Here is a 12,914-nt window from a genome sequence, read left to right as displayed (position 1 = left end):
CATCGTGTTGGTGTCAACATAATTGCTGTGAGGAAACATAAGCCAGGAAGCTCTTTGGTACATCCCTATTAAGAACATAACATTTTTGTGACTATACAAAGAACAAAATAATCTCTCCTGAATTTAACTGACCTTGTGTGTGGAGCACATCAACCCACAAAGCCCTGCTGTCATACTACAGCAACAATATCACGCTACAGACACTGGACTTTATTCCAAACCAAACTTCTTTAAACAGTGGGGAGAAACAGACGACAGACTACAAATGTACAGAAGATTTGACTGTGGAATCACTAAAAGAGCCATTTTAACAACTTTGCCTGTTCAAGAAAGAGTGAGGAAAAATGATCCATTTCAGCTCAAGCAGCTCCCAAGACGAGTACAGTTATATGTCAGTTTCTCTGACAGAGGCACCTCTTCCCAGCCCTGCCACTGAAACTTTTTTACAGCTGTTTGATGGGGTGTGGCTCTGGGCATGAATCTGTTATTTACATCTCTGCATTTCCAGCAAGATCCTTTACTGATCTGGGAGTATTTTTTATATATTTAAAAGATATATTAAAAAATCCTATTAAAAAACAAACACAAAACCAACAGCAACAGTAACAGAAAAACTCCTTGATGTTTGAAAACATAATGGTTTTATTTGGAGAAATATACAACATACATAGGAACAGAGAAAGTTGAACAAGTAAAACATGCTATTAAGAGGCTGCCAGATAATTCAAGGCAGAGGATTACAAATAAAAGACTTTGAGAGAAGTAAACTGTTTTCTGGTGAGGTTACAAATAAGGAGGTGAAAATATCTAAAGTAACGTATTTCCTGAGAAAGCTGCTCCATTAGCAACTTCCTCGTGCTTTTTCAGATTGTCATCTTAACATTGAGAGTATTGGAACAATCAGAACTGGTATTCCAATGTTCACATTTGTTTCAAATAATTTAAAGGGAAAGATCATAGCTCCAATAAGTGGTTTTATCTGAAAGGGTCTAGTGCTTCCCCTGTAAAGCGTATTTACCTCACCCAATGAGTACCGTCTAGCAAAATGTAACTGGTCACATTTTGTTAAGGGATCAGCTATTCAGTGTGAAATAATGCTATGGAATCAGTATGTTTCTTTCTTTTTTTCCTACTTTTTACTGTTACTGATGCAATTTTCACATATAATGCTGCTTTGTGGCTATGTGAACTATACAAACATAAGTCAAGTTTTCAACTCAGAGACAACAATATAAAAACCTGGTGCTTATTTTTATTTTCCTTTTCTTAACAAAAATAAACTCCTTTCTTTGTAAAGAATTGTCTCAGTTCTTCAATAAGTTGCTGTTTGCTATTTCTCAAGGAATGTCAATGGTTAATTAAAAACATGACTACATAAGCTAATAGCTATAAATTGCAAATCTATAAGGAAGTAAGGTAGAAGTTTCAGCATCCTTTTTAGCGTTAATAGGAAGTTATTTCAAGCACTAGAAACATAGAATAAACCATTCAAAACAAAAATTGTTAAAAAATAACGTCAGTCTACATCTTCCTTCTATGGCAGCTTTTGATAGATTAGATGGTTTTAGTATCTCAGTCCTCTGGCTCATATCTGAGGATGAAAAAATAAATAACAGAATAGAAAATAGTCAAGAGACATTTTATCTCTAAAGAAAATACAAAACCCAAGTAATGAATTACTGCCACTAGCAATGCATTCCTGTCAAGGTGCACCACGTGACTTCGGGCACAGACAAATGTATATACTTTCCAGATTACTTGCTCCTTTTAAAATCGGCCAGTTTACCAAATAGCAGAATGAGAGAATGAATTGGAATGTACCCACAGATCCCCAGATACAGGCAGAAGTTTAAACAGAATTTTAAATTTCCTCCTCTGACCTCCTACAGGCATCAACATTGTCAAAGCTCAGTTGCCGTTTGCAGAATGACCCTATTCAAGTCTTCTACCCAATATAAGGGACAGGGGGTATCCTTACTTATCCAATATGAGCCTAACCATGCTTACATACTATGCGCTTCTCATTCTCATCAGGAAGTGTGGAAGAAAAAAGGTAAAGCTGGTACACCTCCCTTCTGTATCTCTTTGTCTAGGTTCTGGGGGCTTTCCCACTGCACTCACTAATACTTTGTATCCCCTCCACACTACATTACTTGATAGGCAATAGCTAAGGTTGCACGCACAATTCAGTCCCTTTCACCTTGTATCCATTAAAAGGACTGTCTTGTCAAAAATCAGGGAACAGCCTACTAGAAATACTTTTTAAGGGAAAATTTGCAGTCTGCTTTAGAGATAGAATCACAGAATCACAGAACTGAGGGGGTTGGAAGGGACCTCGAAAGATCATCGGGTCCAACCGCCCTGCCAAAGCAGGTTCCTTAGAGCAGGCTGCCCAGGTAGGCGTCCAGATGGGCCTTGAGTACCTCCAGAGAAGGAGACTCCACAACCTCCCTGGGCAGCCTGTTCCAGTGCTCCATCACCAAACAACAACAACACAGAACAACAACAACAACAACAAATAGGAGCAGAATACAGATCCTGTTTGGACAGACAACAGCACCACTTACTTGGAAAGCCTTCGACGTAGATCCTTTATCTGTTCATTCTTCTTAGTAAGAATTTCTTTCATGTTGCGGTAAGCAGCTGTTTGCTGAAATTTCTTCTCTAGTTCCTATGTGATAATAACAACATATTATTTGCATATTATGAAAACCATGCTAATACACTTTTTAAAATATGACCTTCTTTTCCCCCTCAAGTTTCAGGATAGCAGTTCTATTCCTTCTTCAAATTTAGATGAAATCAGCTAGTAGATTCAGATGATATTACTGGGACAGAAAGAGGGAAATACAAGCTTCATTTTCTATGGAAAGCAGTCTAAAACCTTCGGAAGACTGGGAACACCATCTTCATTCAAAAATGAATATGCAGACAAAGAGGCAATTTTAAAATATTAATTTCATTGCAACCACACAGTTAGTTGTGGCTTTGCTATTCTACACATAACATGTTTTCCAAAGAAATAACAAAAATACACTAGCACCAATGTGACCCAATAAACTCTGTGTCCTGTAGCATGTGCTTTTTAATTCACTAATCAGGTAAAAAGTGAGTAAGGAGCTCATCTTTACATTACAACGAAATGCCAACCTTCTCAGCTGTGGATAGCTGATCCTGAAGCTTAAGCAAGTCATGCTTTGTCATCACCAAGTTCTCTTCCAGGGATTTTTGGTTTGCAGTAGAATCATTCAAAGTCTTCTCTAACTGGCATTTCAAAGCTGCCACTCTGTTCTCGAGTTCAGTGATATCCTTGTTTACATTTGTCTTCAAAAGAAGAAATATTTAAAATATGTTAAATGCAAGAGAAATATTTAAAATGTCAAAAGCAAAATTCCACATAAAATAGGTACATCTTATGTTTTATGAACGATGTTCACTTTTTTCCTGTAAAGCCTAAACTAAAAGTGCTTTAATTAACAAAGTTATTTAACAGTGAGATAACTAGTGAAGTTAGTTTAAGCACTAGATGATTTCTAACTTAAAAAAACCTGTTAATAAATGCATTTTAAAGATAGCTGAAATAGCTCCTCTTCCCCGCTGAGATGTCACGATCTTGTTTTACTTCTCTAGGCATTAAGCAAAACCACATGATGAAGCATATCACAAGAAGGTCTTCCACACAGAGAAACAGAAAGTTACAGCGTAAGATTAAAACATCATCTATGCTATAGTGTGTTTTTAAAGTGGGTAACATATCACAGCCGTTTTAAAAGCCATTAGGGTAATGCTTTGCAGGAATGGATGAAAATGTTAAGGATCATATTATCAACCATGTACCAATAAGTGCACTGTTCTCAGATGAAATACAAGAGCCTCCACAGTTGCTACTGAAGCAACTATATGTTTTCTTTGCGAGATGAAACAACCCAAACCCTTCTGGCAATCAGTCCTGGGTCACAAAACATTATATTCATGTAACTATCCTATGGATTTTCATTAAAAAAACCCCTATCTCAGGAATCAAAGCTGAACTTCAAACTCTCAAAAGTTTAATGACTCAGGATGAGGCTGAACCACTGGCACCTTAAAAAGCACAAAACTTGAGAACAAAGGAAGCTCTGCTCCTTTGTCTATGTGGAGTATATTAGTATGTATAGCATAGATCCCTATCTATTCTTAACTGTAACACTGAAAAAATTGCACAAAAATTCTAAATCCTCATGCTAGACTGATCCAACAGAGCAGTTGCTCCCCAAGTGTGGTCCACACTTGGTCTGCGGCATCATATTAATCTATTAAAAAAAGAAAATGAAATAGACAAAGTCTGCTGAGCTAACAGCTGGTCCTTAAAAAACGTGGTTTGGCACTCATGACATGTTTGTCTAAAGAGTTTGAGAACTACTGCTTAATGTGCAACTGGGTTCATATGATTTTATTGACACCCATCTTATAAAAATATGAAGAGAAACCAGATAAAATTTGGCATTTTCTCCAAACAACTAATGCATTCATTAACTAAATACAGTTGTATATATCTACACTGTATCTGCTAGCTAGTTTCAACCACATATACATGCCCAGAAACAGACAAAGAGCTGAAAAAGAAGGTGACAGATTAGAGAGAGCAAGTTAGAACATGAAAGCTGTAGATAACTCAATCACCACGTTGACATTCAGGCCAATTCATATTTAACCAGAAAAGTAGGATGAGATTTGCTTCCAATCTTTTAAAACTACAAGCATGATTATCCAGGATTTAATAAAACCCTCTAATATTAAACCTTTAATAATTTAAGGCTTAACAAAACAGATAAAATATTTGCCTGAATGACAAATCAAATTCCCTATTAAATAGTATTATTGAATACAGATTTTGGAATTTACTAGATACAACTAAAACATACTAAGAAAGCCAAGTACATACCATAAACCAATTAGAAAGCAAAATAAAAAGAAAGCAGGATTAAAATATGAAAATTAAAGTGGAAATGTTTATGATACTGAACTTAGCTTCAAGTCTGTAAATATGGCAGGAATTAAAAAAAAAAGTTTCTCAAAACAATGGCATTACAGTGTCTGGCTTGTCTATATCCAGTTAAGTGTGACAAATGTTTGAAATAATTAGTGTTTTCTTTTGCCACACAAACAAACAAGCAAACGACCAGATTAAATAGGAAGAAAAACAAAAATAAATCTGTATCTGTTAATGCAAACATTGCTCTTAAGAATATGAACTCTGGAATACTATTCTCTGACAGTATCTGGAATAATACTTCTGATAGTAACTTATCATGGTCTACATGACATGAAATGTGTGTCATAAAATTAGCTAGCATACTGGATTATCTGCTAATTGACAGACCAGCAGGAACAAGACAATGTCAGCAGGAACGTGACAACACTAACCTGAAGTTTTGAATCTGCCATAAAAGAAACAGCATACAGACCTACTTTTCAGATGTACAGGCAACAGTTGTGTTTGGTTAACACAGGGAGCGGGGTGAAAATTACAGAATTTTAGGCTGGAAAAAGACGTCTAAGATCTACTCCAAACTTCAACCCAGCACTGCCAAATCCACCATTAAACCATGTTCCAAAGGTCTACTCCTACATGTTTTTTGGGTACCTCCTGGGATGGTGACTCAGCTACTTCCCTGGACAGCCTGTTCCAATACTTCACAACCTTTTCAGTGAAGAAATTTTTCCTAATACCCAACCCAAGCCTCCCCTGCCACAACTTGAGGCCATTTCCTCTTGTCTTACCACTTGGTGCTAGGGAGAAGTGCCCAAACTCCACCTCACTATAGTCTCCTTTAAGGTAATTGCAGAGCACAGTAAGGTCTCCCCAAGCCCCCTCTTCTCCAAGCTAAACAACCCCAGTACACTCAGCCACTCCTCCTAGACTTGTTCTCTAGACCCCTCACCGGCTTTATTGCCCTTCTTTGGACGTGCTCCAGTGCCTCAGTGTCCTTCTTGTAGTGAGAGGCCCAAATCTTAGTTATATTTACCTTTTGATCTCCCTGGATCATCTGTAAATCCTTCAGTGACTTCTCCAGTTTGGACTTTTCATCTAATGCAGCTGTAGCCTGTGATACATTGAAAAATAAATATATTTTAATTGAAAACTTTGAAAAATTAAAAATAATAGCCATGGAACTCTTATTTTGATTTCTTTAATATGTAAACAACATTAAGTACCCAGGCTTACAGAAAATTTACCTGTGTTTCTATTGTCCTCAGTCTGGTCTTCAGCTTTTCATTTTCTTCTTGGAGACAAGCAACTGTCTTTGAGCACATAAAAAAAAAAGTTTGTGAACAGTCTTGTGCTATTTTGAATTTTCCAAATATTTCCTAGGCTATTCTTATTTGAAAGCAAGCAGGCTTGTAAATGCTCATAAAAATGGCCTTGCTGATAAGGACTCCTGATTTCTTCTTAAAGCCTATCTTGCAAATTATTGGGTTTTCTGCCTCAGTCAGCAAGAAATTTAAGTCTCCAGTTCTACTGTAATCTACAGGACCTCTCATTTAAATTTAGCACGTGTTTTACTGAATTGGGATTAGCCAGTTCAGCATCTTTTGAGTATCAAGATCCTCAGTAAACCAAATTGCATGTTTAGAGATGAAAATCTCATTGCTGCTTATTGCTTGTATTTTCAATCAACAGGCAGATAAGAATTTATTTATGGTTCCTGTTTTAGAGAGACAAATACCAGGTTACCTCAGATTATATTCTGTGTCACATGGAATCACAGAATCATAGAATCATTAAGGTTGGAAAAGACCTCCAAGATCATCTGGTCCAACCATCCCCCTACCACCAATATTACCCACTAAACCACGCCCCTAAGCGTGGTGTTATATAAAATAAGTGTATTTTATCAGTCATAATAAATTCACTGTATTTTTGGAAAAAAAAAAAAACATCAGATGTATGTGCTCTACAAAAACCTGTTGTGTGACAGATTTTTAATTTATTTTTGAAGAAAAACTACACTGAGCCATAACATACATTTAAGATGAATGTTTTAATTATTTTACAAGTAAACAACAACTTGATTCAGACATTGTACTTGACAGATCATTTGGTAATGCAGGTTAGAAGACAGAAAGAAAACACAACTCCTCACAAAATTTCTGGATTCCCCATATATTAAAAGTGTATTGTAAGAAGTGTGGCATTTTAAAAAGAGCTTGATTGTACTAAATGAGTTCAATACACAATAAAAACAATTGAAGATATTAATATAAGAATGTTTCTTATTATTCTGAAATTCTTTAACAAGTGGGAAATCAGACATTTACAAAATTATTAAATTCCAAATTCTTTAAGTGTCTATTCTTTTAGGAGAAATTTAAGCTACTACTAACAACAAAAAAGACTGCATGTAACAGGATTGACTTCCAGTGGCAAAGAACACGTCCGATAACCTAACAGCCAGATAAAAATTTTAATTTATTTCCTTGTTGGAAAGCCAGCCTCATAAAACAAATTATATACTGGTTTCTACTAATTAAACTCATTAATGGAAAAATAAATAATTACAAATCCCAAAATGTCTTTGCAAAAGGAAGCTCAATATTTCAATACACATGAAAGGCTGTAATTACACAAGAAATAGATGATGCTTTACAAAATTAATTTATTAGCATTTTGCTTTACATTCTGTGGTATGTTACATTGACATTGAAATAGTGACAGGGACATTACAGACATACTACTGTAGAGTATGTCCAGAGTATTTCCAGTTCAGTTGAATAAGAACAGTCATCAACTACAACTGCATCAAGGGACAAATCCTTACCTTGTTTAGCAGCTCTGACCCACCTTCATTTATTGGAGCCAGTTTTGGTTTAATGAGATCTGCACTGGGCTAAAGAAATAATAAATGTTAAAAAATTACATTATACAGAATTCTAGGAGGAAGAAAAGTACTCATTTAGTCTGTAAAATAACAATTAATAGCCAATTCAAATGAATGATTGTCTAGTTAATTCTTTACTGATACCTTGGCTCCTAAATTACATATGCCACTTCCAGCTAAAGTTAAACAAAAATACTACATATAGTCAGAAAAGGATTGTGAACTTGAGTTTATAGAAGACTACCCCTGCTGCAATAAACAAAAGACAAAAAAGTTAAGAAAAAAACCCAAAATATTTAAATGTTTGTAAGAGTCAAAAATATATACAGAGGTCAAAATAATTTTAATTCTTACTTTAAGTGTTCAAATATAACACGTATTAACTAAACATGTATTTATGCTACAAAACAAATAAGATGCATTGCTAACCATACAAGGTAAGTCAGAGTCACACCCAAGATGCAGCACTAAAATATTTCAAACATCTGTCATGACACCACATGGCATTTAATTATGATAGTTTAAAATAAAACTCCACCTTCTTGTTTGAAGAAGTAAATTCTGACTTTTCAAATTCAGCAACCTGTTCCAACAGTTCTCTTGAAAACAAAAAAAAAAAAAAGGAGGCATTTATTTACTAAATGAACTATGCTATGAAACACATTTGGCCAGGCTGATGCTCATTATTGCTTATAAGATTCCCCTTAGAAGTACAGGATGAAGTCCCAAGCAAATGCAGTAAATGCTACAGATAACGTCATGCAATGGTAGGGAAGATGCATTAGAACTGCAAGATTTGGCATCCTTGATTTAAATATAATCTACTTAGACAATACATGCTTTTTAGTCAAATCCTACTAGCTGCTCCTAATTGATGAATTAATCAAGTAGGAACATTATCAATAAAAACATCTTCCTGAAAAAATTGAAAGCATCATGTATGTCACTAATTTACAGATAGAAGTCGTGAAATTAACCGCTCATTGACAAAATAGGAAAAGAGTAGGTTTCTATGGTTAGGAAAAGAATGCAAATAATCAACATTTGGAAGTTTTCTTATTACTCAAAGACTTTATATAGCCCAATATACGTTACCGATTCTCCAATTCAGAGATGTCTGTCTGTAACTTAAGGTACCATTTCTCAGCCTGTGTAAAGAGCTGGCGCAGAAGTAAAACATTGGTGTAAGTTGTATTTATGAGCTCGGACTCCACTTCACTGTGTACAACAGTCTGCAGCCCATCCAGCATGTCTATCACCTCATCAACTGTGAAGGTCTCCTCAACAAGTCTAGACAGGGAAGTCAAGGTGAGTCATATATGATCAAGGTAACAATTTTGCGCTGTTGTGAGACCCCACTACACTAGGTATCACTTGTATATAATGCAACGTCCTCCTGAAAACATCCCCTGTCAGTAGTTATTAAACAACGACATTAGTAATTGGTTGTTGCATTTAAATTTTATCTCGATATCATTAAAAATCACAAATGCTACTTCCGCTACACTCATGCATCAAATTTACACACCAGAAGTAAGATATAAAGAAATGTCACACTGTCTATCTCTGTTAATTCCCAAGAATTCAAACAACTCAATATTAAAAAGAACTGACTTGTGACATTTGGAAAAATTGTGTCTTTCTTCCTCAGTAGGAATACACAAATGTAAACTGAGAAAAGTCACCCATAAAGCACTTTAACCTGCAGTTGTTTCCAGCATAGTCTGCTCTGTTCTTGCTCCCTCCATCTTATAATGTAATACAGAACCCTTTCATGGTACCTGCTGTCCTTAAGGTCCTGAAAGCAAGAATCCACTGTTTTGAGACACAGGCCACGCTTGAAACGAGCAAAGCGCATATAGCTGATGGCTTCATTCTGGTGGTGCTCATTGAGGCCTAGCTCTGCCTGCAGATACAAGGATACAGGATATAAGCATACAGATAAGGATATTGAAGCCTTGATTTTGTGGCTAGAGCTGAGTCTTATCACGCGAGATCAATACAACAATTTAACAATTTCAGCAACCCCTTCAGCTTACTGTGTTACATAATTTGTATTTTATACTTATTTCAATATAAGCATACACATAAATACACACTGAAATAAGTAAAAAGGAACGTAAGTATTGCCAAGAGTTACCTCCCAACTAGTTTCTGTGCTTGCTTTCAAAGGACTGTTGTATTGGCTGTTTTGTTAAAAAATAACTGTATTTTCATGTGTAACCCCTGCATGCTTCACAAGTGCTCCCCCAAGTGACCAATATCCAGAACCCTGAAAAGTTATAAAATGTCAGGGATGATCAGAATCAGAAAAAAAAGGTTATAAAGGATCACAATCTGAGGAGCTTTAGGGGAGAGGATGCTGTTGGAAAAAATTGTCTTCGTATTGCATGTCCATGTATATAACGTAGAACAATACATCTTTTAAAGGCGCATTAAAAAAAACACACCAGAAAGTACGTTGCATTTCTTTGTTGGTTTACACGTGAAACCTTCAGCGATCACCAGATCGCCTCCCACCAGCCTGCTGTCCCGAGGCAAACATTTCCAGGACCCATTAGGAAGGATTAACTGCGCTGAGGTCTGCCCAAGCAGCCCTTCACGCACGTGCCTATTTTAATGCCTGAGAGAAGGCCGCTGAAAGGCAGGCACAGCCACCGGCCGCCCGGAGGCAGGGCCGCCCAGGGGCCGCCCCGCAGCAGCCAACGGCCCCGCGCTGCGGCTGCCCCCGGCCGCACGGCCCGGGCCGGGCCCCGCTACTCACCATGGCGACGCCTTCGCCGCTGCGGGGCGGCCGTTGGGCAGGGCGGGCTGCCCGTTGCCGTGGCAACGGAGCCTCGCTGGCGCCCGCGCCGCGCTCCTATTGGTGGAGACCCGCTGACGTCACTCGCGGCGCCCGTTTCTCCTCCCTGCCGCGGCGGTGCGCAGCCGCCTGCGGACGTTTCCCCGGGCAATCGCCGTCGCCCTCCGGCGGCTTCAGGATGTGCGCATGCGCGGTCTGTCCCGTGCCGCACGGCCAGCCCGGCGCCATCTTGGTGCGGGCTCGGGCTGCCGTTGGGCGCCCTGAGAGGGGCGCGCTGCAGGCGGACGGGGAGCGAGTGCTCCTTTTAGTTCTATTTCTCTTGCAGTATCTGTGGTGTTTCTGTTTGCTTGCTTGTTTTCTGTTTTTTTAATGTCATCGGGAAATAAAAAAGTTCTGGCTTTGGAGTTGTTGGCTTCTCTCTGTTTAAAAACAGCATCCCAGCCCACTCAATAATGAACACACGAGAGCTTAAGCATGCAAATCAAGTTGTGCCTGCCCTCTGCTATTTCAGGTGCTATGAAGATGTGAGAAATGCTACCTGGAGGGCTCAGGCATTCTGAAATTTGTGTCTGAGAGTACTGAGACCAGTAGCAGGCAGCAGGAATACCGTTTTACATCAAAACCTCTTGCACCTCTCTGTTCCTCGGTAAGTCGGTCATGCTCTAAATTTGGCTCAGTCAGCAGCTGCACGGTCCTGCTGCCTTGGTAGGGGATGTACAGGCGTTACCCGTCACCTCAAACCACTTCCAGATCACAAGTTTCCTTGGGGACCCTGCCAGCAGTGTCATGCCCAAGTCACCCAATGGTCCATGATCCAGATGTGACCCTGCCTGAATTAGGGAAATGGGGGGCTCTGCTCCCTGGTTGGCACCTACTTGAAGCACAGCTGTTTTCTTTTTCCCGATTAGTATGATCAGTGATGAGCTATAAACATGCTTGTCCTAGAGGACGCTTTTAATCTCAGTTAAAACATATGGCTAAACTAAGCCATCAGGCTGTAGGAGACTGTAGCTAGGAAGAAGGTTGACCTGTCGCCAGGTTTCTCTCCAGGCTGCAGCTGACCAATTTTGCCATGCACCACAGTGTGTCCTGCTTGTCCTCTGTCTCCTGACTTGCTGTGCTGACTGCCATATCACCTGCTTGTATGAGCATCCTAGGGACAGAAATCCTGGCATTTGGGTGGAGATGAGCAAACTGAATGGGAGGTTATAACAAAAAAGTTAAGTGGGTATGAATTTGTGAGCTTCCTAACTGGTAAACAGTTCTAAGTGCCCCATTCTGCACTGCAATTTTTGCATTCAGTGTTACTGCATGGCATGCTGCAAATTTTGTTTCATTTGGCTCATGTTGCTGAAGTAATCCTGCTGAAACTTAATTCAACTGATTCTTTACCTAGGTAACACTGATAACCGCTCCTATGTGACAAAGACTAAGATCCAGTGATCTGTTGAAGTATTTTCATACAGAGCCACAATAAATTCTTGCCTCAAACAAGATTATTAGATCTTAAATATGGATTAATAGCTCTTATATGAAAGAACCTGAAACTGTTACGGAACTTTGTTTATAATGTTGTGGTGTTGGACAGATGCATACGTGATGGTTAGCACTCACTAAAACTGAAACCTGGACACTCCTTAGTTTAGTTTTGCTTGTGCTCCCCAAAGCAAATAAACAAAGCCAAAGCAGCAAACAGGAATCACAATGATAATTATCTTTAAAACCAGATAAAAGATACAATGATGAAATGAATGTTTTTCCAGCAACAATAACATGCATGTGGACTCAGATATAAAGACTTGAAACATTTTAAAAAACATTAAAGGATCATTCTTATTCATATACAGGCTTTAAAAATCACTTTTAGTGGGTTTTATTTATAGGTGATAATCTGTTAACACAGCATTTTTTTCTCAGTATCTTTGCACAGCAGCTTTAAAAAAACAATGCAAGTTCTACATTTTTTTTGTAAAGTTTGTAGAAATTAGGTATTAAGTAGTCTAGTCTGTTTGTAACAATGATTACCAACACCTTTTAGTTCATACGAAATGCACCAGATTTGTCTGTGTTCTTTACAGTTTTTAAAATGTTTTTGTCTTCAAAACGCATTGTAATAATGAAAACATTAGTCCACTGACACAGTTGCACTTTCAATCTTTTTTAATTTGATGATGAAGGAATGAAGATGCCTACAGATAAATGCACATCCACGAATACATAAAGTAAACCCCAGAGAGCTTCTGTTCCCT

General features: G+C 38.1%; 1 protein-coding gene across 2 annotated transcripts; it reads right to left on the bottom strand.

Moving 5' to 3' along the window:
- Positions 1-615: 615 nt before the first annotated feature.
- Positions 616-10,709, bottom strand: LZTFL1 (leucine zipper transcription factor like 1). Of its 2 annotated transcripts, none has more exons than XM_035549713.2 (10): positions 10,627-10,709; positions 9,644-9,768; positions 8,958-9,152; positions 8,401-8,461; positions 7,803-7,871; positions 6,220-6,285; positions 6,009-6,086; positions 3,151-3,324; positions 2,568-2,671; positions 616-1,591 (listed from the first exon to the last, which is right to left on the bottom strand). In XM_035549713.2, exons 1-10 carry the CDS (start codon positions 10,627-10,629, stop codon positions 1,573-1,575), a joined length of 894 nt encoding a protein of 297 aa, XP_035405606.1. In that variant the 5' UTR covers positions 10,630-10,709; the 3' UTR covers positions 616-1,572. The 2 variants fall into 2 exon arrangements, with proteins under 2 accessions (XP_035405606.1, XP_035405607.1); XM_035549714.2 differs by lacking the exon at positions 10,627-10,709 and adding an exon at positions 10,313-10,469.
- Between the last annotated feature and the right edge of the window lie 2,205 nt (positions 10,710-12,914).

The sequence above is a fragment of the Cygnus atratus genome, chromosome 2 (assembly GCF_013377495.2).
Source record: "Cygnus atratus isolate AKBS03 ecotype Queensland, Australia chromosome 2, CAtr_DNAZoo_HiC_assembly, whole genome shotgun sequence".
In the NCBI taxonomy this organism is placed as follows: Eukaryota; Metazoa; Chordata; class Aves; order Anseriformes; family Anatidae; genus Cygnus; species Cygnus atratus.
This window is presented reverse-complemented; position numbering and strand designations above follow the sequence as displayed.

What these genes read in the sequence shown, in the direction of transcription:
- LZTFL1 (XM_035549713.2), bottom strand. An exon ending in CAGGACCTTAAGGACAGCAG is followed by an intron (nt 9,153 to 9,643) that starts GTACCATGAAAG and finishes TTCCCTGTCTAG; the next exon opens with ACTTGTTGAGGAGACCTTCA. An exon ending in GGTCAGAGCTGCTAAACAAG is followed by an intron (nt 6,286 to 7,802) that starts GTAAGGATTTGT and finishes ATGTGCTCAAAG; the next exon opens with ACAGTTGCTTGTCTCCAAGA.